Source organism: Nyctereutes procyonoides, unplaced genomic scaffold (assembly GCF_905146905.1).
Source record: "Nyctereutes procyonoides isolate TBG_1078 unplaced genomic scaffold, NYPRO_anot_genome, whole genome shotgun sequence".
Lineage (NCBI taxonomy): Eukaryota > Metazoa > Chordata > Mammalia > Carnivora > Canidae > Nyctereutes > Nyctereutes procyonoides.
In genome coordinates, this window is record NW_026575040.1 from 11,805,169 (window position 1) to 11,829,926 (window position 24,758).

At 39.3% G+C, this 24,758-nt stretch overlaps 1 protein-coding gene and 1 non-coding gene across 9 annotated transcripts in view; both read left to right on the top strand.

Moving 5' to 3' along the window:
• CSNK1G1 (casein kinase 1 gamma 1) overlaps positions 1–24,758 on the top strand; it is a 170,499-nt gene that overhangs the window by 108,560 nt on the left and 37,181 nt on the right. For all 8 annotated transcript variants that reach the window (XR_008663732.1, XM_055319827.1, XM_055319826.1 and 5 more), the window contains 4 exons: positions 15,480–15,631; positions 17,298–17,532; positions 22,523–22,608; positions 24,422–24,506. Coding sequence is in view for 7 of the 8 variants with exons in the window: in XM_055319827.1 (XP_055175802.1) it covers positions 15,480–15,631; positions 17,298–17,532; positions 22,523–22,608; positions 24,422–24,506 (558 nt within the window). In the remaining variant the exon portion in view is untranslated. The remainder of the gene's footprint in view (positions 1–15,479; positions 15,632–17,297; positions 17,533–22,522; positions 22,609–24,421; positions 24,507–24,758) is intronic.
• LOC129506509 (U6 spliceosomal RNA) lies at positions 15,641–15,745 on the top strand. Its single transcript, XR_008663831.1, has one exon. It is a non-coding gene; the product is annotated as a U6 spliceosomal RNA (small nuclear RNA).

Consider the following 24,758-nt stretch of genomic DNA (forward strand, 5'->3'; position numbering starts at 1 on the left):
ACAGGGACACTTCTTGGAATCAAGAAAGGAGATATTATACAGGTCTCACTAGGGATTGGTACAAAGTACTTGAAAGTCTCTAGAAACCAAGACAACTACTCTTTGTCTCTGGTTTTCTGTCCACCTCTTCCAGACTTTGACACTTTGACTTTCCTGCTTAGGGCCATAAAATCTCTCGCCTCAGTGTCTGTTAGCCCTTTTCATTTTCTCCACATTACCAGCCTTCTCTGCTCCTCTTTATGTTTGGTAGGAAAAGGCCTTCACACAGCCCCTGTTGATTTAAACCCCAGCAGAGATTGCGTCCCTGGGTCCGGATTGCGGGTTCCTGAGTAAGGGACCAACTAACTCAGCTTTTCAATAGCTTTCCAGTCCTGGCCTTAGGTACCTTATTCAAGGGTACAGGATCATGTAGACTCCACCATTCCACAGAGAGAGGGGAATGTGTGAAAATATCTGAACCTCTGCATATGCTTTGCAGAAGGAGCAACCCCCATGTCATTATTGTTCCTTTAAGGGAGCAGCAAAACCTAAATATAAAAGTGTCCTTGAGTTGGTGACTCAGCAGCAGGAACCTGAGATTAGTATATGAAAAGCATCTCCATCTCCATCAGAATGAACTTTAGACAAGGACACGTGTGGTGTGGTCATTATGTTTTCCTTTTAAAATGTGTATGTGCATGGGTGTATGTTACCACATCTACATTCATTATCTAGAAAACATTTTAAAGGACTTTTTTAATTTTTATTTTTTTTAAGATTATATTTATTTATTCATGAGAGACAGAGAAAGAGGCAGAGACATAGGCAAAGGGAGAAGCACTGGCTCTTCACAGGGAATCCGATGTGGGACTCGATCCCAGAACTCTGGGATCACGACTTGAGCCAAAGGCAGACACTCAACCGCTAAACAACCCAGGTGTCCCTTAAAAGGACATTTAAATCCTTTCATTGATGTTACAGCATAAGTCCAATCTGTGGCTAAAGCTTAATTTTATGAAGAAAAAATAGAAAGGATTGTTTTCATGTACTGGCCTTGTAAGGGTGTAAATCACATACTTAGCACTAATAATTGCTAGTCTTTAATGGAGCTAATTTACTGCTGATAGTTTTGTGAATTTCTGTTCATTCTTCCAAGGATTGTGACCTAAGTTTTTATTAACTAGCCTCACTAGTTAGCCAAGCAGACAAAGGGAACTGATATTTCTGAAGCCCACCATTTGGTACATTTTGGGGTAGGATAAATTGTATTGTGATACGTCCTTTGTGTGTATCTTTCATGGTTTAGAGTACAACATTGCTCATATTATGGCTAGCAGTGTGCTCTGTGGTATAGTGAAATATAAGCAGAAAAGTTTATGTATAATGCTGTAAGAGACTTGCTTATCTGCTAGGGTCAAATCCCACGTGGCCCTTCTTTGCCCCGTAAAACTCTCAAATAGCTTTAAGTCCCATGAAGCATATTGAGTAATTACCTTTAATTACATACATAAAATTCGTCCTTCTCCCTCCTGGGGCAGAGAACTTCTATTTTAAACATTTTACTGGTGAAGACTTGTTGTGCCAATAATTTCTTTAATTGCAAGCAGAGTGTTATGAGTTTATTATAGAAACTAGCCTCACAGTAACACAGAGTACAAACACCTTTTGGTGAATTGTTTTGCAAAGTGCAGAACTGCTAAAGATACTTGCTCAATCTGAACAGAATTTGTTACTTTTAAGGAACTTAATGGAAAATAGAAGGCAAGGTTCCAATAATAGACCCAAGTAATTTATATGTAAGTGGAAAGGGCTGGAGAATTGTGATTAGACTAATATAGTGCTAATACGGGTAAACATTGGGGAAAAGTCCATCATCGAAGTCTGTCAGTGGGAGCTTGCTTATAAATCGACCCAGAACTTGAAGTTTCTGATGCTGTTTTCTCCTTTCATCTAATTCATACTTTACGTGTCTATCTTTATTCACACCTTTTTTACTGTGTACCTGCATGTATCTCTTCCTTCGGTGTCCTCATGGCCACTCTTCAGTCATTAAGAATGACTTAGTGATTGCCCGTAGAGAATGCTTTTTTAAGAAGGGCAAAGGCAGGAGAAGTTTTAGCCAAAACTAAGGGCTAGAGTAAAGCTCAGACCCTCTCCCCACCTACCTAACTCAGTTTGTCAAAAGTAATTATTGAGAAGGAAAGTAACATTTCATAGCATCCTCAAAGCTGTGGAGTACTATGTAATGAAAGAGATGAGTCACTGAAGTGAATTATTCCTTTCAGTTATAAGAAGATGGAAGCATGTATCTACTCTTCTGCAAATTAAAACTGAACAAACTCCTTTCCAATGTCTGTCAGTGTCATTGGTGAGAGAATATTTTCTTTAAGTTCAAATAACAGACCACATAAAGACAGATGAGTCCTTGTACCTCCTTTCAAAATAGTAATCCAATTGCTAAGTAAGCCCTTTAGTATTTGTACAATAATACTTACCTATAAGTATGCTTAAGACAAAAACCATCCAAAAAAAGTTTTTAACATTTATGACTAATTATATTGTCATCTTCTCTGAACAACTCGTAAGCAAGTAATTTATATTCTTCCCACTTAAAAGAATAATTTGTCAGCTCTGTACACCTCTGTACTTTTGTGCTTTCAATAGACACAGTTTTAACTTTTCCCTATATTTTCCTCTTTTTTTTTTTTTTTTTTTTTTTTTTAGTTCATTTAATTGAGAGAGTCGGCGGAGAGGGACAGAAGTCCCAAGCAGACTCCCCACTGAGCACAGAGCTGGTCATAGGGCTTGATCCCATGATTCTGAGATCACGACCCCAACCGAAACCAAGAGCCAGATCCCCAACCAACTGCCCCACCCAGGCACCCTACATTTTCCTCTTTCTTTATCCTTCATATTGCTTTAATTCATCATTCCTTCCCAGCTGATAGCGATCTTGTGCTAATAATTACTTTAGCCATAATGCAAGGAGATGAAAGTTGAGTATCAGCTGTATCCATAGCACTATGCTGAGTAATTGAGGGCCACAGGGTTATGAATCATAAAGTTTCTGCCCTTCAGAAGACTAGAGAAAAAGAAAATGTAATGTTTACTGAGTTTCCAGTATGTTTATTATGAGGTATTGTACTACTCTCAAGGAGCTCACTAGTGTATGTGAATAACTATAATGCAAACAAAAACAGTGGAATATTAGTTTATTAAAAGGTACATATAAAATGATAAGGAAGTTCTGAAGGGAGAAATGATTACTAATAATGGGAGACCAGGAAGGCTTTATACAGAGGGTGATAGCTAGGGACTGAACTTTCCAAAAAAAAAAAAAAAGATATGATTTACTTGGACATGTTCAAATAGAAGAGTTAGGAAAGCCTTCCAAGTGCAAAATAAGCTAAGGCCTAGAGGCAGCTATGTGTCTGTTCATGCATTTATTAAAGAGGTATTCGTTGAGCATCCCACTTTGGTTAAGTACTGTTTAAAGTTAAGCCCTGGGAATACAGTGGTGAACAAGAGTAGGCACTGCCCTTAACTATTTCCTAAAAGAGAGACTACCCAATGATCAGAAACAGCAGTTCTGGAGAGTTGAGAGGAAGGAGAGAGTTATAGGCTGGAGAAGTAGAGAAGGCTCCTTGTTAGGGGTCATGCAGATTGCTGAGTTTAGAAACTCTTTCCTGTACCATTTCTATGCATAAGCCAGGCTCTTTATATCTTTCAAAACTCCTTAGAGAGCTGAGCCATGTGCCTATGGAATATCTGAATTAGTACCAAAAGCTAATCTGAATATGCTGGAAGTATAAAATACACACTGAATTTCAAAGATTTGTCCTCCTCCCCCTCCCAAAGGATGTAAAATATCTCAGTAATTTTTAAATTGATTATATGTTGAAATGTTGATATTTTGGATATGAGTTAAATATATTATTAAACTTGATTCCACCCATTTCCTTTAATTTTAAGATCTGGCTTCTAGAGAAATTTAAAATCAAACTCATGGTTCTCATTCATGGCTTGCATTGTATTTCTGTGCGTGCTGCTATAATGCAGTGGTATGTACCTAGTGTATACTTAAAATACTTACTGTGAAACTATTATTAAAGATATACTAAGGCAAAAAAAATTAAAAAAAAAAAAGATATACTAAGGCAGGGCACCTGGGGGGGTGGCTCAGTGAATTAAGTGTCTGCCTTTGGCTCAGGTCACAATCCTGGGGTCCTGGGGTCAAGCCCCATGTCAGCAGCCTGCTTCTCCCTCTCCTCCCTACTTGTACTCTCTGTCTCTCTCTCTCAAATAAATAAATAAAATCTTAAAATGTGACAATATGGGTGTATAATACTCAGATAAAATCTTTATTTTTTTCTCTTTATTCCTGTGATCTTTTTATTTACTCCACTATCGCTGCCTCTTCAACTTCATTAATGACCTCGGCCATAATTTTTAGAGACATTCGTTAAACCAACTGGTGGTTCAGAATTAAAAGGAACTCCAGGAGAGAGCAAAATACTCTTCGTTTTTCTAATTTCAGAGACCTTTGGCCTCTATGCTTTCAGTTCAGTGCCTTTAGCTCCTATATGCTTGTTGCTCTCTCAGCCAGCAGGATTCATTCTGTCCCCTCCAGCCTGATCAGCTCTTAACCACCCTTCAAGACTACCCCATGGCCCTTACTCTGTGAAGCCTGTCCCATCCCCTTCGGTCAAGGTTAGATGCCCCTCTCTACTGTCCGTGTAGCACTCTGTTCTCACTTGTGATGTTGGATGAATGGGCAGACTCACCACCAGACTCTTTGAACTTAATTGAATTTGAAACTGGAAGCAGGAACATTGTAGCACTTATTCCTCAGACTTGCTGAAAATCAGTAAGATAAATGAGTTCACTTTGCTTCCTTGTAAGTCTTCATGCTTCCTCAGTGACCAGAATTATAAGGTCATCTTGAATGTACCATCAGGTCACATCTGCTCTGACTGGAGAGAGATTTGGGTGAAGGCTCAAATGAGAAAAGAATGGCAGGTTGTAGCATCTGTTACATTGACTAGTTGTTCTGTGGCAAGCCACTTAACCTCTGCATTTCCGTGCAGAAAAATGAGGGTAGCACTTGGTTCTGTATTCTCCCAGGGCTATTTTGATGTTTAAGGAAGGGCTTTACAATATTAACAGAGTTCAGTAATAGGCGACACTCTGTTTCTTTGCTGTGATTAGACTGTATGCCTTAGTGGGTTTTGTTTTGTTGTTTTAATCAGAGAACTTCTGAGAACAATTTGTTAAATGGGCCCAAAGTTAATGAAAACAAATGCTAATCTGCTTTTTTTTTTATACTTTCTGTGTTATTCTAAGCATTTGCCAAGTTGCCTTCTGAATTCCTGAATGATATGTATGTTTGATTTATTAATAGGCTTCATTTGAAGATTGACTCCTTGGTAATTGTATTAGGAAAACAGCACTTTTGCAATCTTACCTGTGCTTTCGTAAGGGAAATATTACTCTTTCTTTAGAGCTTGTGTTTATAACGTATCAATATCATTAGTATCTCGTGGTTGTCCATTAGGTTCATATACAGGCCATGTTTTACTGAATCTCTACAAAATCAGCTAATCTCCTATCAAAGTAATGCATCCCAGTAGAACTTACTGCCACCCTAGATATGTGTGAACTTGAGCACAGATATGTACATGTGATAGAATAAGAGAGCCTGAAACTTGGAGGTCTTGACTGTACTACTCATTATATGACCTAAGCAAGTCACTTCAGATCAATTACCTTACCTATATAATGAGAATAGTAATACCTATATGTACTTGTTCGGATTAAATGGGAGAACCTGTATAAAAACTCTTCATAACCTCCCATCAAGGCAGGTGGGCCTAGATAAGCAATATGACTTGTATTTAAAATAGGCTCAGGGGATGCCTGGGTAGCTCAACGGTTAGGTGTCTGCCTTTGGCTCAGGGTGTGATCCGGGATCCTGGGATGGAGTCCTACATTGGGCTCTCTGCATGGAGCCTGCTTCTCCCTCTGCCTGCCTCTCTCTCTCTTTCTCTCTGTCATGAATAAATAAATAAAATATTTTTTAAATAAATAAAAAACAATAAAATAGGCCCAGAACTAGTGATACACCAGGGACAGGTGAGGATTTAGACCTTTGGCAATTTGGTGATATATAGTGAAATATATAAATATATGCATATATTAAATATGCATGCCTCTTGACTCAACATTTTTTCTTAAGGGACTTTACCCTCAAGATACATTTGTATTGGGCAGCCCTGGTGGCTCAGCGGTTTGGCACCGGGATCGAGTCCCATGTTGGGCTCCCTGCATGGAGCCTGCTTCTCCCTCTGCCTGTGTCTCTGCCTGCCTCTCTCTCTCTCTCTCTCTCTCATGAATGAATAAATAAAATCTTTAAAAAAGTGAGAGAGAGATACATTTTTATTTGTGTCCCAAAATGTAGGCACAAGGATTTTTGCTATATTATTTGCATATTTGTCTAGATTCATTTCATTTTCAGATGATAGAGTTCAGGCTCACTTGGGGGTGAGGGTAGGGATGTGTCAAGGAGATGGGAAGAACTTGGAACTGATAAGTCCAGCAATATTCTCACCTCAGGCAGGCCAGATCCAGGACCAACACTGTCCTCAATCCTTAGGTTATGAAACATATTTATCTGTCTCTGTTTCTCTCAGCTCTGCTTTCTCTGTGTTTCATTCTCCTAGGTAGTCTCCCTGTTTTCATGTAGTAGTTAGTCTCTGGTAGCTCCAGGCTAAGCTCCTTCCAGTTTAGCAATGAGGGGAGGGCAGAGGTGGGGAGGAATTGTCCTCTTTCTCTGTTGTTCCACAAAAGTCATAGAGTTGACTCTTATTGTACTGGCATGGGTCAAACTCCCATCCTTGACCCAGTTCCCCAAGGCAGGGGGATAGAATATTTTGATTTACCTGGCTTGAGTCATATCCTTGGAATGGCAGTGGGAAATGAATTGACCCCACTTTAACGATATGAAGTAGTATAGAGGAAATGGTGCTTCCCCACTGGAAGAGTCAAATGGAAGAAAGGATGCAGGCCAGCCAAAGCAATAGTTCACTATGTCTAATTCTAACACTAGATCATATAGATGCAACCTAAATGTCCATCAGTACTAACAAAAACTTAAATGTAATAGATCATAGGGTGGGTTACTCTGTGTTTGTTAAAATGAATGAGATAGAGCAGCCCGGGTGACTCAGTAGTTTAGCGCCGCCTTCAGCCCAGGGCGTGATCCTGGAGACCTGGGATCGAGTCCCACGTCGGGCTCTCTGCATGGAGCCTGCTTCTGGCTCTACCTGTGTCTCTGCCTCTCTCTCTCTCTCTGTCTCTCATGAATAAATAAATAAAATCTTTTAAAAAAATGAATGAGATATATTCATGAGATGACAAGAAAAAATGCCTACTATATAATAAATTAAAAATGAAGTTGCAGAAAAGTATTCTTCATTATGTCAATGTGTCTAATCTGTTATGGATGTGAATACTTTTTCTTCATATATTCCTGTACTGTTTTTGGTTTGCTGTTATATTTGATTGTTTGAATGTGTATATATCACTTTCATAATTTAAAAAGTAATGCCCCAGGTTGCCCCTCTTCTGGACCAGGGACTGGAATTGACAGAGCTCAAGAACCATAGAAGCTGGATCTATGACAGGAAAGCTGAAAGGATGGTATTCATGGAGCTGATATAAAAATAATGGGAACCCAGGGAAAAGATAGGACAAATTAAGCTGCTTTTGTAATATGGCAAGGGATTTATATCCTAGAAGAGTGACAGAGGTTTGCTAGAAAAAGTAAATGTTAACCAAAAAAAGCATGTGGTTTGGAAGAGGTAGGATAGGGAGTGTAGAAAATAACTTTGGCAGCCACATGAATGAATGGGAAGGAGAACAGAGACTGAGATGTAGGCAACTTAATGGAAGAAGAAAGTAGTGAATCTGGAGTCCAGAGATCTGGTGGTGTTACTTGGGTGCCCTGTTACCTAGGAAGGGTCACACATGTCTGGGTCTCCAACTCATATGTTAAATGGAATGAATTAGTTGTCCTGTTTTCTTCATAGGATGACTGTGAGTTTCAAGTAACGGAAAAGGGCTGCTTACATAAGGAAAAGACCATGTAATTCCGAGTTAGCCTGGACCAAAATAAAGAACTGGTCTATAAAATGAACGACGTAGGAGAAGAAAGGGCTATGAAGATGTCATCAGACTGCCTTTGCACATTAAATGGCTCAGATGACTCATTTTGTTGGTCATTTAATCTCTTTGGGTGGGCAGTTGCTTTTTTTTAAAGATTTTATTTATACGTGATAGATACAGAGAGAGCATCAGAGAAACACAGGCAGAGGGAGAAGCTGCCCCAATGTGGGACTCCATCCTGGGACTCCAGGATCACACCCTGAGCTGAACGAAGACGCTGACCACTGAGCCACCCAGGCGTCCTGAGCAGGTGCTTTTTTGAGAGAGGGGAAGCATTTGTTTATGTGTAGCTTTTGGTTCTGTTAACTAAAACGAAGAGTTCTAAATAGTTCGCCCACATGTGGAAATAGCAAGGTAAAACTGCAGATACCATCTACAACCATCATGGAAGAATATACACAAAAGTAAACCAATGTAGAAATACTGTAATTCTGAATTACTTGGAATCTTCATAGTGGTGGCTTGTCCAGCAGAGCTTTTTTTTTTTTAAAAAAAGGTCATTTCTATGAAAATCAAACAAGAACTACCCATAAGTATCGACTCTGTTAGCACATCCTGCACACTTAAAATCTGATGAAGTTGTTTTGCTCTGTATATGTGCATTTTAGCATCTTGAGGTAAGCATTGTACATTCCAAATAGAAAACTCAAGTGGCATTTCATTGAATTTTTTTTGTTTATTTACTTAGTATTTATCGTGCCCTTATCTACCATATGCTTGGACCAGTGCTAGGCACTGGCATATAAGCATAATTAACACATAGTAGTCATAGTGTTCAGACAGTCTTCTGTTAGAAGGGAGGACAGACACATGGACAAAGAAAGTATAATGGGAGTGGGACAAGATTGTCAAGAAGGGGTTCACTATTTTTTGAGTGGCCTCATTTTTTTTCTTTCATTCCTTTTAAGTGCTTGCTAGAACTTTCTTGACTTTGTAGTTGTTGCTCAGATGTGTGTTAAGAATTGGATATCTCTTTTTAGCATTTGAAACTCAGTAGATATTCTGTATCTATAACTTAATCATAGGAACTGTGAATGCAATACTAAAGAAAGTGCAAATTTTTCAGAGACTGGGTTTTTGTCCTGTAAGTTTTTACCAGTTCTGAGCTAAGTTAGTCTTTTTGCAAAGACAGAAGATACCCCACCCCCACCCAAGCCCAATACACAACACATTTTTAAACAGTTTTTATCTTAGGTGCTATTACAGAAAAAAAATCTGTTCTCCCACCTTAGGTTTTCTTTCCTGGCTCCTTTGGATGAATACAACTTTGAATGCTTTGAGGCTCAAGGCCTTGGTAATTGTGTGTGTGTAATACAGAAACTATAAATGCACAATTTTTGGGCTCAGGAACGTGAGATTTTTCATCTGCTCTTGCCTTTCCTCATCTTCTCTTTCCCAACCATACAAATTTGAGCTCATGTTAGCAGCATATGTTTAGCAATATTCAAATTCCCAAGTGGCCTGTGAACAAGATGATTATAAAACATTTTTTGTTACAGGACAAAGCAATCCTGATTCCTTAATTCTAGGCCTAGCTCTGGCTTTGTTTTCGTTTTTTGTTTAAGTTTTTTGTTTTTTTTATTAAGCAGCATTTTGAATAGATTCATATATGAACTGATTCATACTGTAAAGAGGCATTTATAGAGTTATTTTCTGAGTTTTAAAGGCTGTTTTTATTTTCACCTTTTACTTCTTATGGAATACCATCCTGTTTATTTCCCTATTCTATCTGCTTTCTTGTTAAATGGACTTGTTTAATATCATCATTAATCCTGATGATAATTCCCCATGTAAACAGTAATTTCCTGATCACTGACTGACACTAAAGAACACTCAGTAGTTGTGCTAGAAGACAACTACCATGAGACAGTTAAGTTTTGGAGAAAAACTGTCCTATTTTCTGGAAAAATTAAAAAATCAAACTGTGTAAACAAAAGAAGGGAACTGCCAAGATCATTATGTTCTTAAAGGTTTTCTCCAGCCCTGATTTCAGATGCAGTCATCATCTACATATACTTATTTTTTATGGAAATATTAATATAGGTGTTATTTTTTACATCCAGATATTAATATAGGTATGGGACTTAGTTGAACTTGCTTCACAGCTAGGTAATTTAGTTTTTCAAAAAGAGTGAAAGACTAATTATTAGGCAATAATGTGATCAAATTACCAAAAGCTTCGAGGTGGTTCTATTTCAGTTCTCAGCCTGATGTGCATTTAAAAATATCTCTACTTAGAGTAGTTACTGTTCATAATGCTTTATGGAATCTTTTTAGCTAACACTTTAGATGATAAAGAAGCCATTATCCTTGGTTTGGTGTGTTTAACCCAAGTTAAATTTATGACAGACCGAAAATTAGCTGTCATGTTGTGCATCTCACTTCCTGTTCTGTGCGACTTGATACGTGTGTGAGCTGCATGTCCAGCAGGATTTATAAGAATTTGTTATTGATGGATGGGAAAGGTGTTTCAAAACCCTGCAAAAGTGTACAAGATAGCATGTGCAGGGTATACCTAACCTTGCAGTTTTGGTTTATTTTTTTATTTTTATTTTTATTTTTGTTTTTATATTTTATTTTATTTATTTATTTATTTATTTTTGCAGTTTTGGTTTATAAGAGATTTAACCTGTGGCTATAAACAGCATAGGATGAAATCTTTTAGAAATTTTTCAGGGAGAAAATTCAGGATTTACTTCTTTAATTTCCAGTTTTTTATTCAGTTGACCAATTTAGGAAGGAGATCTTTTTTTTTATAATTTTTATTTATTTATGATAGTCACACAGAGAGAAAGAGAGAGAGGCAGAGACATAGGCAGAGGGAGAAGCAGGCTCCATGCACCGGGATCCTGGGCCAAAGGCAGGCGCCAAATCGCTGCGCCACCCAGGGATCCCTAGGAAGGAGATCTTATTTATGATTTATTTCAAAGCAGATGAGAGATTATTAAACTACCTTAGTTTCTGAGATATCATGGATCAAAGACTTCATTGGATGTCTGCCTTGCCCACCTCTCTCACTTCATTCTCAATACTTCATATTTACTTCCAGGAAGTACCTTGTTTACCACATTTATAGCTGTGTTGCATTTAGGGCTCTGGCCTCCCCCCCACCCCCCAGTCTTATTAAAGGATTTCACAGCATAATGTTGATTGATTAAAGATCTCTTGAGCAGTGAATTCAAGATGGCTCTGCAGAAGAAAAGGAAATAGCACATACAGGATTTCTCATTTAAATGCAGCCCAGGATAAGTCATTAGCATGTGCTAATCTCTGACCAAAGAGATAGACTTTCTTAGTGGGCTTATGTCCATGTCTTTCATCACCAGTACTGGCCACTTATGGGAAGTCATGTGAAAAACTAGGCACAGAATGGAACTTGCGTGGGCATCTTCGTGTACAGATAATTCTAATAAATTATGGCTCCATCTCCCAAAGAGACTTTTATATTTGGCACGTTTTCTGTCAATACCTAAGAAACTAAACAGACAAGTCTTTTAAATAGCCTTAAAATGATTCTTGTTAAAATATATTAAGTCTGGATATTCTGATGTGAAAGAACTTGAAAGAAACTGATCTGTTTTCTGAGTCCTCATAATAATATATGTATTGGTCATAAAACACTGCAGTGCCCTTTATTTCTACCTTCTAGATACAGAGTTTTCCAGCTAAGGTCACACTTCAAAATGACTTGTGGAATCATGCTTACATCCACTACCATAAGTTCGGGTTTAGTAGTTTTGAAGTGAAGTCACTGCATCTGTTTTTTAAAGTTTTAGAGGTATTTTCAAGAGACACATTTCCAGTTGACTACTACTACCAGCTTACATTCTAATTTGACCCACACATATTCTGTATAAGATGGAGGCATACTTCATTCATAGGGGTTCTATGGCTTTACAAAGAGGAACCTAGAAGATAGCTAGAAGGAAATCCTAGCTATTGTCAGGATTTTGGTTTTAAAAGGAAACCAGGGCAGCCCCGGTGGCTCAGTGGTTTAGCGCCGCCTACAGCCTAGCACGTGATCCTGGAGACCCAGGAACGAGTCCGACTTAGGGCTCCCTGCATGGAGCCTGCTTCTCCCTCTGCCTGTGTCTCTGCCTCTCTCTCTCTCTCTCTGTGTCTCTCATGAATAAATAAATAAAATCTTAAAAAAAAATAAAAGGAAACCAGTCTAAACCCCTCCTTTTTATACATGAAAAGCAGAGAGACATGAAAGAATTTTCAGGGTTGGTAGCAGAACCAAATACTAGATCAAAGACTGACTTGAGCCCTTCCTACAATAGTATCTTAAACCTAGTCCATCTTTGAGAAAAGCTGCAAGCTACTCAGGAATCTAGAAGTTGTCCTGAGCATCTGAAGCCTGTCAGAGTATTGTGAAGTGTCAGGGTACTTAATACAAGGAGCAGAAATGCAACCAGCAGGAACACCTCACATCTTTGAAGGTACTAGGGCGGAGTTATGAGTGATAGAACTCATAGTTAGAAATTATAGACATTACCCCAAATGCTTTTGTGACTTTTTAGTAAACATGGAAATTTCTGACAAGAGATGCCTATATTTGTCAGAAACAAGACAAAGATTGTCAAGAACAAATGATCATTTGTCTCATTTAAACTGATCCTTAAGTATTGTCAGCAAGTCTAGGAAGTTATGTCAGTATTATATTTCTAAGCAGGCCTGACTTCTAGCTTGTACTTCAGAAGGAGGATATTGGGCCCAGATTAGCAATTTAACCAATTAAAAGAATAATATGTTTATTAATTAGGATTAGATTTGGCTATGAAAAAAGATCCAAATAACAGTTCAGTCAAGGTAGAAATTGATTTTTTTTTTTAGATTAAAAAGTCCAGTGGGAAGGGAAGTTCAACACTACTGATTACTTCACCATCAACAGGGACTCACTTTTTTCTTTTTTGTTCCATTCATTCTTGGCACTATCTGATATCCTCAAAGTGTCTGGTGGTTCTAAATGGCTGCTGGAGCTTGAGCCATCATCAAAGGAGAGCATACCTCCAAATTGTGTCAGCTACCATGAAAGAGCTTTTCTAGAACCACTTATCCAGCAATTTTTGCTTCTACCTCACTGGTCATTCCTGTTATCAAGGGAGGCTGGAAAGTTATAACTGGGAAGGTTGCTATTCCAGTGATTAGAAGTTTTCTTACTAAGTAAGGAGAGGAGGAGAGAATGGACACTGGGCAGGCAACTAACAGATCTGCCACAAAGTTGTTTTGAAGAATGTAATATTTAGGAAAATCAAATTTTAGTGACATCAAAAACTATTATTTAGGATATAAATTTGAAAGGTCCCCAAACTAGCATCTCCCAAATGTCTGATTAATAAAAGTAGTGACTCTCTACGATGGTGTTCTGCTTTGGTTTTTTAGCAGGACTCATTGGGAACAGGTGTTAGGTTTTGTGTACTTTAAACAAACTGAAAAATGAATTCAGAACAACAGGGGAGAAAAAGACACTTCAAATTGAATCTTGTTTCCTTTTAGAGATAGGGAGAATCGAAACAACCACAAGGACAATTCAGTGGATATTTATGTAGCTGGCAGGAGCAGAGTATACTACATTCGATAGTATGAGCTAGGGTTGAACATATCAAAACACTGAAGTTGCTTCATACCTAGATGGAACAAGAGAGATGCCAGCAGCACAAGAGAGAGGCATGAAATACATGGCATAGCAACGACGTGCACCAACTCCAGATAGACCAGATTTCTCCTGGGGATAAGGATGGGGATGCTGGGCTAGAGGTTTAAGTCTCAGATATTGTCTAAGTCTCTTTGGGCTGCTGTAACAAAATATCATAGACTGGGTGGCTCTATAAAGTCAGAAATGTCTTTCTCACAGTCCAAGATCAGGTGTTGATCACAGTCAGGTTCTGGCAGAGACCCTCTTCTGCCTTTTTGCTGTGTCCTCACGTGGTGGAAGGGGCTAGGGAGCACTCTAGGGTTTCTTTTATAAGGGCACAAATCTTAGTCCCGAGGGTTCTTAGAACCCTCATGATCTAATTACTCCCCAAAGGCCTACCTCTTTTTTTTTTTTAAGATTTTATGTATTTATTCATGAGAGAGGCAGAGACATAGGCTCCCCGCGGGGAGCCTGCTGCGGGACTCCATTCCAGGACCCTGGGATCCCAACCTGAGCAAAAGGCAGACAATCAACCACTAAGCCACTCAGTCACCCCTAGGCCTCACTTCTTAAAACCATCACATTGGGCATTAGGTTTTCAACATAGGAATTTGGGGAGGGAGAGGCAGAGACCCAAGCCTTCAGATTATAGCAGAGAGAATCACCTCTGCTTATATCCTGCTGTACATATTAAGAGAGAGATGGAGAGAATGTTGTCTAAAAAACTTGTAGGCAGAAGCAACTGCACACCACGGTATACATAAATGTGTAAGATGGAAGTGCTTCTGCTCGAGAACAGATTTTTAAAATGTTCTGTAGTCTTGTTCGTATCTACTGTTCACATGGTGCCATTTAACACATATTTGCTGAATGCTTCATATTTACAATACACTTTAAAAAGGAAATTCATTCGCAAGTTGCCACTTAGGTGAGAAAGTCTAGATTTTGGCACTTCAGAGCTATGAATTTCAAATCTGGGGAAAGCCCAGCCTTGTCTCCCCCACCACACACACCCCTTCCTTTCAGAATTACTTACCAGTAACCAAACCCTGTGTGTTGACTTTGCCCCAGCTGATAGAAAACAGGAAAGTACAGAGACTGCCTGTGAGAAGAGGGTCAGGCTGCACCCTCTGTGACCTCAACCCTCAGTCCAAGTTCTCCTTGGGGCGCCAGCTGCAAACAGCTACGTGTGCCGTTGGCAGTAAGCATAGGGAGCACAGAGGAAACCACAGCTAATGCCACAGGGCCGGTTGGGCTGGCCTTTGAGCACAGTGAGCTGTCTTTTGAACCTTTTATAACTGTGCACTTTCAGGCCTCCTTGGGGGAGAATAGTTTATGCTCTGATCCAGTAATGGATCAGGAACCATTCTCTGTCTTATACAGCAGTGGAAATACCTTTGTTACTCTGGTATAAAATAGCTGCTTATTTGAGGCCATTGTGCAGCGGCTCGCCTTTCCTGCCCATTATTAGTTCCCTTTGAAGCTGCTGTGCTCAGTTCTGGTTCTCCAGGAGGACTGTGAAAGAAAATGGACATCTCACAAATTGCACTTTCTGTCTGTCTACTCAGTGCTGATGGAGCGACCTCATATTTTGGGTTTTGTGTCCCCACTCTGTACCCCATCTCTTCCCTGCTTGCAGGTGAAGGTCTGCCACAGGTGTATTACTTTGGACCATGTGGGAAATACAATGCCATGGTGCTGGAGCTCCTCGGCCCGAGCCTGGAGGATTTGTTTGACCTCTGTGACCGAACTTTTACTTTGAAGACGGTGTTGATGATAGCCATCCAATTGGTAAGTGGGGTGCTCACTTCAGCAGCACATATACTAAAATTGAAACGGTACAGAGACTAGCATGGCCCCTGCACAAGGATAACGTGCAGTTGGTAAGTGGGCATTGCTATTCTGCAGAAAGACAGATGGGTTCCCCAGCTACATCCTTGTGCCCCTTTTAGTGCTTTCTCAGTTGTAGTGACACCTGGTGAATGCATGCTCAGAGGATTGATGACATTCTCGAAAGGAGGCCGGGCAAAAGGGGTTAACCTAGAGAAGTCACGGTGTATCTTTTGTGTGCTCTATTTTAAGAATTTGCACCTTGGAGCAACACCCTGCCCTTAACTGAAGTGGAAGCATATAATTTAGATTGAGAAGAAAGAGGATGATTAGGTGAAATTGTACAAATGCAAGTAATTTCCTTGATGTTTTATTTATAGGTTTTAAACACATGGCTGTAAGGTACTGTACTCTCCCCTCACCCTTGCATCCAAGAAAGGATTGGTGATGTAACCCACTGCCCTAACAATCAGATTCCCAAGCTGTATGACCAAGAGCATGTGTTAGTTCTCTGGCCTCCATTTCTCACAGAGACTGGTAGAGCTGAAGAGACAGCTCTCTTAACTCCAACCAGATTACACACCAGTGCCAGTTCAAAAGCAGTTAAGGCAGTTCCTTTGAGTATTTTGTCAGCCCCTTAGAGGAAGATGCAAATGCATCTTTATTGGTCTGAAATGATGATGGTCTCACGCACTTTACAGTGAAAGATTGGAAATGTTAGAAAGTTGACCTTGACCTTGACTTTTGAGTCCCAAATTCAGATGCCTGAGCTTCCCTTTCTGTGCTAAGTAGAAAAGTATCATAGATGGAAATAAAACCTAATGAAATGTGAAATAACTTTTTAAAAGATTTATTTATTTTAGAGCGCACATGTGCATGTGAGCGGGAGGAGGGACAGAAGGAGAGGGAGATAGAGAATCCCCGAGCAGACTCCCCACTGCACAGAGCCCAACGTGGGGCTCAATCCCAGGACCCTGAGATCATGACCTGAGCAGAAATCAAGAGTTGGCCACTTACCAGTTGGCCACCCGGATGCCCCTGAAACAATTTTATGATTATCATTTGGGGCTCGGTTTATTTTCACATAAAAACTACACTTCTACCTCTGCTGCTAATTAGCTTTATGAAATCGGTCCAGTACTAACTTCTCTGGACCTCACTTCCCATATTTTTGCAAAAGAGAGAACTAGGCTGGGGAGTCCTGTCTGACTGAGGATAGGAAGGTGTGGGCAGGAGGTGCATGTGGCAGTGTCACCTGTCTCCAGAGGCCACTAACACTAGTCCTAGCTGGGCATACTATTGCCTCTCAAACGCGTATTTTCTAAAGTACCCTAAAAACACCTAATTCCATTCATCATTTATAAATTGTAACATTATGAGGTAAAACTATATATTTTAGCTGAACAGTGCTGTCCTGTTTTCATTTATCTGGATATTATGTATATCTTTGTATCAGAGAATACTTACTGGTTTATAAGCATGAAGTGACTGGGTGGTGAAGAAGAAATGAGTTTTATTTTTATTTCAGTGTTAAAACCTTGGACTGATAAAAGAAAACACATTTTGATGGTTTTTTTTTTCAATAAACTTCTTTAGAGTATTTTCATTGATGTTTTTTCTCTTTTAGCTTTCTCGAATGGAATATGTGCATTCAAAGAATCTCATTTACCGAGATGTGAAGCCAGAGAACTTCCTGATTGGCCGACAAGGCAATAAGAAAGAGCATGTTATACACATTATAGATTTTGGACTGGCCAAGGAATACATTGACCCTGAAACCAAAAAACACATACCTTATAGGGAGCACAAAAGTTTAACTGGAACTGCAAGATATATGTCTATCAACACACATCTTGGCAAAGGTGTGTTTATTTTCTGCTTCATGAAAAGGGCGGGTCCCTAAGATAACCTTTTATTCCAATGCTACTTTTGTCCTCATTGTGCATTACGGCTTGTGATTCTTATTGCTTCACAAGGCAAGTGCTTTTTACACTAAAGTGGTAAATTAGTGACTTTCCTAAGTATCTTGTTGACAACCTAGTTTCTCAGTATTGTGAGTACTTGAATTCTTGTATTAAGATGATAGCATTTTAGTAAGTCTAGTGATAAATTTGGTGTTTACAGATGAATGACTCTATATATGACAGTTCTGAAAGGACATTGTGCTGGTTGGTATCTGTATTGGGGAAGAGTGTGTCCCTAAAACATGGACTCTGCTTCTGGTCACTGTGCATAATTCCAGGAATAATGGCTTTGAGAAAAAGCCTATGTCTTATTCACTGAAAATATATGAGTCTTGCCTTTTTTTCAAGATAGGCAATTTATACAAATCTTTGCTAAAAGCTCTAATCAAGGCAGGAAGGCTTACTTGTTAGAGGAACTAGTCCAGAGGAGAATATTTAAAGAGAAGCCTAAGGAAGGCCAAATAGACAAGACCCCCGGCCCCTCACTAGCTTCTCCAGAAAAACTTCCCTTTTTATCTACTTTATATATTGGCCTTCCTTGGAAGATTCTATAGTAGAAAAGGTTCCACAGTGATTTTTTTAAAATGTTTGAAAATCACCACTCTTGAGAGTAAAGTAGACATGTAAGCAGAATAATATTTTCAAGTTCCATACTCCTAGACATAGCTAATTATATTGGGTGTTAAGATATTAATGAATTTTTGTGCACTAATAAGTGTTTTAAATGGCTGCAAGGTTGCCTTATTGAGTAAACTGCCTAGGTATTCAGATGAGGATTCTAGTGTTAGTAAAGAGTGAAAATTATATTACAAAGTGTTATAACTTGAATTGAAATCATGAAGGCTGTCAGGATTTTTTTGGTAACCATATGGAAATCCTCACTTAACTAAATGTAATATTTTAAGATTAGACCAGAAGGTCCTCTGCCACTTACTATCTGTGTCATTTTGGAGAAGTTGCTTAATCTTCCTGAAACTTATCTGTAAAATGAAAGTAGTATTTCATAAGGATGTGTTTTGTGGGTTAAATGGGTAGTATATGTAACACAGATCTCTTGCATAGTGTTCAGTATTCCCTTTTCCTTCCTTTTTACTAAGAGACAGACTGTCGTAAATAGTAAAGGCATGATTTTTTGGTTTAACTGACAGACTGTAGAAGTTGTTCTAATGCCTGCTTCCTAGGTACAGCAATTTGTGTTCTGATTTTATAATTCTTGTCAGGAAAGGCAAGAAGAGACAAGGGATGGGTATCTGTGTTATATTTGTACAAGGTACAAGGTAATGGTTATGAAGAAGGGATGCAAATCGTGGCTCCTGCACTTAAAGCTATGTGATTTTGGTCCAGTAACCTTCTTCTCTTAGCCTCAGTTATCTCATCTATGAAATGAGTTTGATAATAGTACCTTATACTATAGGATTCTGATAATGCATGTAAAGTGTTTAGCATAGTGCATCATAGTAGCAAAGACTCAAAATGGTCGCTATATATTTATTTGATAAAATATGTTTCAAGTACACATGGTCATCAGACTGGGTTCTTTCTCTTGGTGTAGCTGTTGCTGTTGGAACTTTTGAGTTTATCTCCAGGCTTAAACTTCCTGAGTTCCAGAGTTTTCCAGGTCACATTAAACCTGTCACTGTATTTTGTCCTCTCCATATTACAGAGAATACATATTGATGGTTTTCACATGCCCTTTAAACTCTGGTCAGGGTCTCAAAGCAGAGAGGTTTCCATAAGAATTCCAATCATACCGGTTTTTAAATATGTAGTATTCTCTATGTTGTAATGAAGAAGAGAAGTGTGGACAGCCCCCGGTGACTCAGAGGTTTAGTGCCACCTTCAGCCCAGGTGGGATCCTGGAGACCGGGGATCGAGTCCCACATCCGGCTCCCTGCATGGAGCCTGCTTCTCCCTCTGCCTGTGTCTCTGCCTCTCTCTCTATATGTCTCTCATGCATAAATAAGTAAAATCTTTTAAAAAATAAAAAGAAGTGTATCTTCAAGTGCCTTGGAGTGAATTGCCTGTTAATTTTGTGAGGGAGAATAAGGGAAGCAGCCTCCCAAACTTGACATGACTGCATTAGATTAGCTACCTTCTAGCTGATTAAGGTAGCCTATTTTGTATTCTCTAACAGTTGAGGTTAGGATGAGAACAATGGGGCACCTAGCCCCTTTCTTCCAGCAAAGTATATTTGACCTAGAATCAGGGATGTGACATATGTAAACCAAGCATCTTTTTGAATGGCTGAAACCAGGCTTTTATGGTGTGAAGAATTCTAGGTGCTACTGGTCCCACTCATATTAAAACCTTTCTTCTAAAAAAAAAAAAATAAATAAAAACAAAATAAAAAAATCTTCATGAAAAAAATGAGGGCATGTGGAAATACTGAATTACATGAATGTGATGTTTTCAAAGAAGTATGGAAATAAAGCATGACTCTTCACCTTTTTATTGAGGGGTAGAAGGCTTAAATTATAGATTAATTATCAGTGGCTCAAATTATCATAGATTAATTACTTTAGAATTTTAGAACTGGAAAATTACTTTTCAGATTATCTAAATCAACCACTTTATTTCAGATGAGCGGATTGCAGCCCAAAGTACATGACTTGGCTATGCTTAATTTCACATGGATCAATTAATGGAAAGAATCGGCCAGGAGCTAGATAACCTGACTCAGGAGCCATTGATCTTCCTATGATTATAATTTCCACAGCTATTTTTCATAGTGCTCAGTATTTGGAAAACTATTTTATTAGTTATTCCAGGGGGTTTAGGTGTGGATGGTTTTAATTTAAAAGAAAAAAAAAAAACACATTTTATAATGGGCTTTACTATGGAGAGAAGTTGGGCTTTTTTCTCAAATGCTGATCGGCATTGAAAATGTGGAGAGTTTTGCCCTCTAGTGCTCAACTGACAAAAGTGCAACCATTTGTCCAGTGAATTTTTATTATCAAGGGGGCCTCTTGTTACAGGAAGTGGATATAAAAATGGAAAGGCAATGAGTAGGTGTGATACAGTGTGAGAAACTGCAGGGTGTGGGTTCTCTATCTGCCCTGCTTCGTAGGAGGCCTCAACTCACCCTGCTTATACTTTCTTTTTTATTTGTGTGTCTTTAGGTTCTGCTAACAAACTCTTTTCATTTAATGGCTTTTTGTTTTCAATTATATATAAAATTTGTTGCAAATCTCAGGCAAGTGTGTAGACAAAAGCTTCTGTTGGTCTTGCTGTTTTATTTCATTCTTTTTAAGACCATTTCAATTGATGTGCATCCACTCATTTTTGTTATTTCTCTAGTCAGGGTGCCTCCCTTTTCCCAATACTTGACCACCTTGCCAAAAACCGTTTTCAAACTGCAATTTAGAAAGTTGCCTTTTCTTTCCTCCTCTGCCCTGTAGAGTTCTATTCACTCTTTTTCATGCACATTTCCCATAATTGGAGGCAGTCCTTAAACATATTGTACTTTTGTATTTTGAGCTGTGTAGCTTTCCCTGCCTCCCTGCCTCTTCGATTTTTCCTTCCTACACAAAGAAAGCGTGATTGAGTGTAGAGTAGCCCCTTAGTCTTGTCTCTCTAATTTCTCTTGATAAAACCCTAAACTTCATTTGGAGACATAAACACATAAGATGTCTGAGATGAGCCATAAGTGGCAAATAAGGAATAGAGGGGCATGTACTACTTACATTCATTCTGCCAATAATGGTAGTGGATGTTTTCTGAGATGAAATGACATTTTTTATTAAATATTCTTCAGTTCTTTGCCATCTTAGTCTTTCCAGTTAAAAGAAAGAAAAATCTAACAACTGGTTTTACATGATAAGGCCCCAGAATGTGGGGATCCTGTTTTATGTGCCCATAAAGGGCACATCCCGTAATAAATTTTAAATTTTTCTTAGGGTGGCTATGGAACATGGTACAGATGGATTGAAGCTGAGATTCTACATTGATGTTTGTTTATGGCAAACTAAATTTTGTTAATTTTTTTTTAAATTTTTATTTATTTATGATAGGCACACAGTGAGAGAGAGAGAGAGAGGCAGAGAGAAAAGCAGGCTCCATACACCGGGAGCCCGACGTGGGATTCGATCCCGGGTCTCCAGGATCGTGCCCTGGGCCAAAGGCAGGCGCCAAACCGCTGCGCCACCCAGGGATCCCTATTTGTTAATTTTTATGATGAATTAAAAGTACTAGCCATGTGTGCTAGGCATTCTACAGCTTGTGTCTCTGCAGGCCTAGCCAAAATGGACTGTTTATTTTTATTTTATTTTTAAGATTTTATTTATTCATGAGAGACACAGAAAAAGAGAGAGAGGCAGAGACACAGGCAGAGGGAGAAGCAGGCTCCATGCAGGGAGCCCGATGTGGGACTTGATCCTGGGACTCCAGGATCACACCCTGGGCCAAAGGCAGGTGCTAAAACGCTGAGCCACCCAGGGATCCCCGGTGAGCCACCTAGGGATCCCAGAATGGACTGTTTAAAACTTTTAGCTACTTAATCTGCTTCTCACTTTCTGTGATGGTAACCCAAAGGGTAACTGTAGTCCATATATGTGAAAATATATCTTCATATAATTTCTTTTAAATTACCTGACTTTCAGGAAGGTGACAGCAATGACTGAGGGGTGGTTACTCACCATTTAGTGATTTGGATTTGGTTTCAGTTTAGGATTTGCTCTTTTCCCTTGCTATTTACCTGCCAGTGACAGCAAAGGAAGTACATAAAGTTTTTTGGTTTTGATCTAAAATACTATCCCTGGTTTAGCTGCACAAAGAATGAGTAAGCAGAGCCTTTCCAGAGCAGAAGGGTTTCTGAAGGGATTACTCGGTTTTGAACCCCTTTCTGCTTTAATAACTGCGAACATAATGTGTGATCTGTCTTCCCTTTTAGAGCAAAGCCGGCGGGATGATTTGGAAGCCCTAGGCCATATGTTCATGTATTTCCTTCGAGGCAGCCTACCCTGGCAAGGACTCAAGGTATCCTTGAAAGTGTTCAGCAGAGGGCTTTGTTTCAATATGCAGTTGTTAATGGAGGGTTGCTGACTCGATGTCTCTAAGAAGCATAGTCGGGAAGATGGGTTGGCTAGAGATGAGAAGCAGGGACTAGTTACATCAGTCTATTGTAAATGCTCCCCTGGGCTTTGGGAGCTCTGGTTTACCTACATTTGTGATCTTCCCCTTCTGAATCCTTCTTCCTTGTTTTGGGGTTTTCCATAATCTCTTCCCTTGTTCCCTCCCAGCCTTGGCAGTGCTGCTTTTCTCTGTGTCACTTTCCTCCTCCACTACCATTATGTAGCAGGAAGAGTGTTCCCAGTGTGCTAGGGAATTTCTGGAACAAATTGATGACAGCAGCTGCTACACATTTTACCAGCAAGGCCAGCAGGGCTGGGTGTGCCTCTAAGGAGAACTAGAAAATATTTGTTCATCCTCTTAGTCTGTAGGCTAAGGGCCCACCTGAACTAAAACAAAAATGAAGGTTTAATATTATATTTCACATGTTTTATTCAGTAAATGCCCATGTAGACATTAGCCATTCCTTATGAAGCATGTAGTTTAAATAGCCTTCCATAGTTAGGTATCGGTACAGTGCATTTGTGTTCAAGGTAACTATTGATAATAATTATAACCACTGCAATTACTTCATGCCTCTGGCTAGTTAGAGTAGGAAATGGTGAGCCTCTCAGCCATTTTAAGTCCCATTAGATAGTTAAATGTGAGACATATTTTTGAGTTGTAATTTATTTCAACGTGTTAGTATGGAAAAAAACTAAATCAATAGTTTTGGGTACCTCTACACCCCTAACCCCCTCCCTCTCTCCCTACAGAAGGACAGAATGATTCATTTGCTGTGCTTTCTGGTCTGTTGTCCTGAAAAGTAAATCTTTTGCCCCTTCCCTTTAGGAAGATTTTATTTCTTTCCTCTTAAATTCCTCTCCTAACACCTCCTAGTCTTCTCCTAGTCATATCTTCTCATTGGTATTAATAGCTGTCAGATAAGAGTTTCACACTCTCTTTGCTCATCACATAGCCAAACAATGCATCTGTGTATTATTAATTGTTCAAAACTTTCCCATGGTCCACAAATCATTTTAGTGACAGTCGTAGATCTAAAATTCCTCCAACTTACTTTAGAACACTATTCCTTAAAGCTGGGTGCAGCAGGCTAGCGAGAGCCTCATGAGAATCCCTTGAGACCATGTTGGTCCAAGCTCCAGGAGCCTTCTGTCTATAATCCCGAGCAAACCAGACTTGGCTGTTTTGAACCACTGACCTATATCAAACCTGTCTGGTAGCCATGCCTTTTTCATAGATAACACTTTTCCCTCTGGAAGCACACTGTGGAAAGGCATGTTTTTCTACTGCTTATTCTTTTTTTCTGTTCAGCTTCACAGTAAATATTCTGTCGGGCTATCTATCTGTCTGCCCCCGCTTGGATTAGCAGTATTTTTTTTTTATCTTATCATAGAACTGATCTAAGAGGGGGAAGGCTGAATCACTTTTGAACCTTTTGAAAATACTGCCATACGATATTTTTACTTTGTTATCCTAGCCACTCGTCTCATTACATTTGATTGAGTTTATCTGAACTAAATATACTTAGAAGGAAAACTTTCCAGAACAGAGCAGATGTTAAGTACATCATCTCTACTAGGTTTCTCATTTATTAGAAAGAAGACTGAGAATAGCAAATCTTGCGAGTTTGAGTTAAACGACCATCACGTCCCCAAACGTATTAGACCTCCCATACTTGGTACCTCTTTCCAAATAACTTTCTCTCTCTATTCTACAGGCTGATACATTAAAAGAGAGATATCAAAAAATTGGTGACACCAAAAGGAACACTCCCATTGAAGCTCTCTGTGAAAACTTTCCAGGTAGGATGCTAGAAGGACAGTCCAGCCAGTGTGACTGAAGCACTGAAGTAGGTGGAGACCATGACTTGGTATCTCTAGATAAGGGTGCTCTCCAGAAAATCCACATTTCCTTTTATTGTCATTTAGACCAAGACAGGTTTTATCACTTTCACTTGGGCCATAAAGAAAACACCAGATATTCCTGGTTTGGCCCAGAGCTTCTCACCATGGGAGGCATTCAACTCATGAGCATGGCCTTTCACCTCTTTTCTA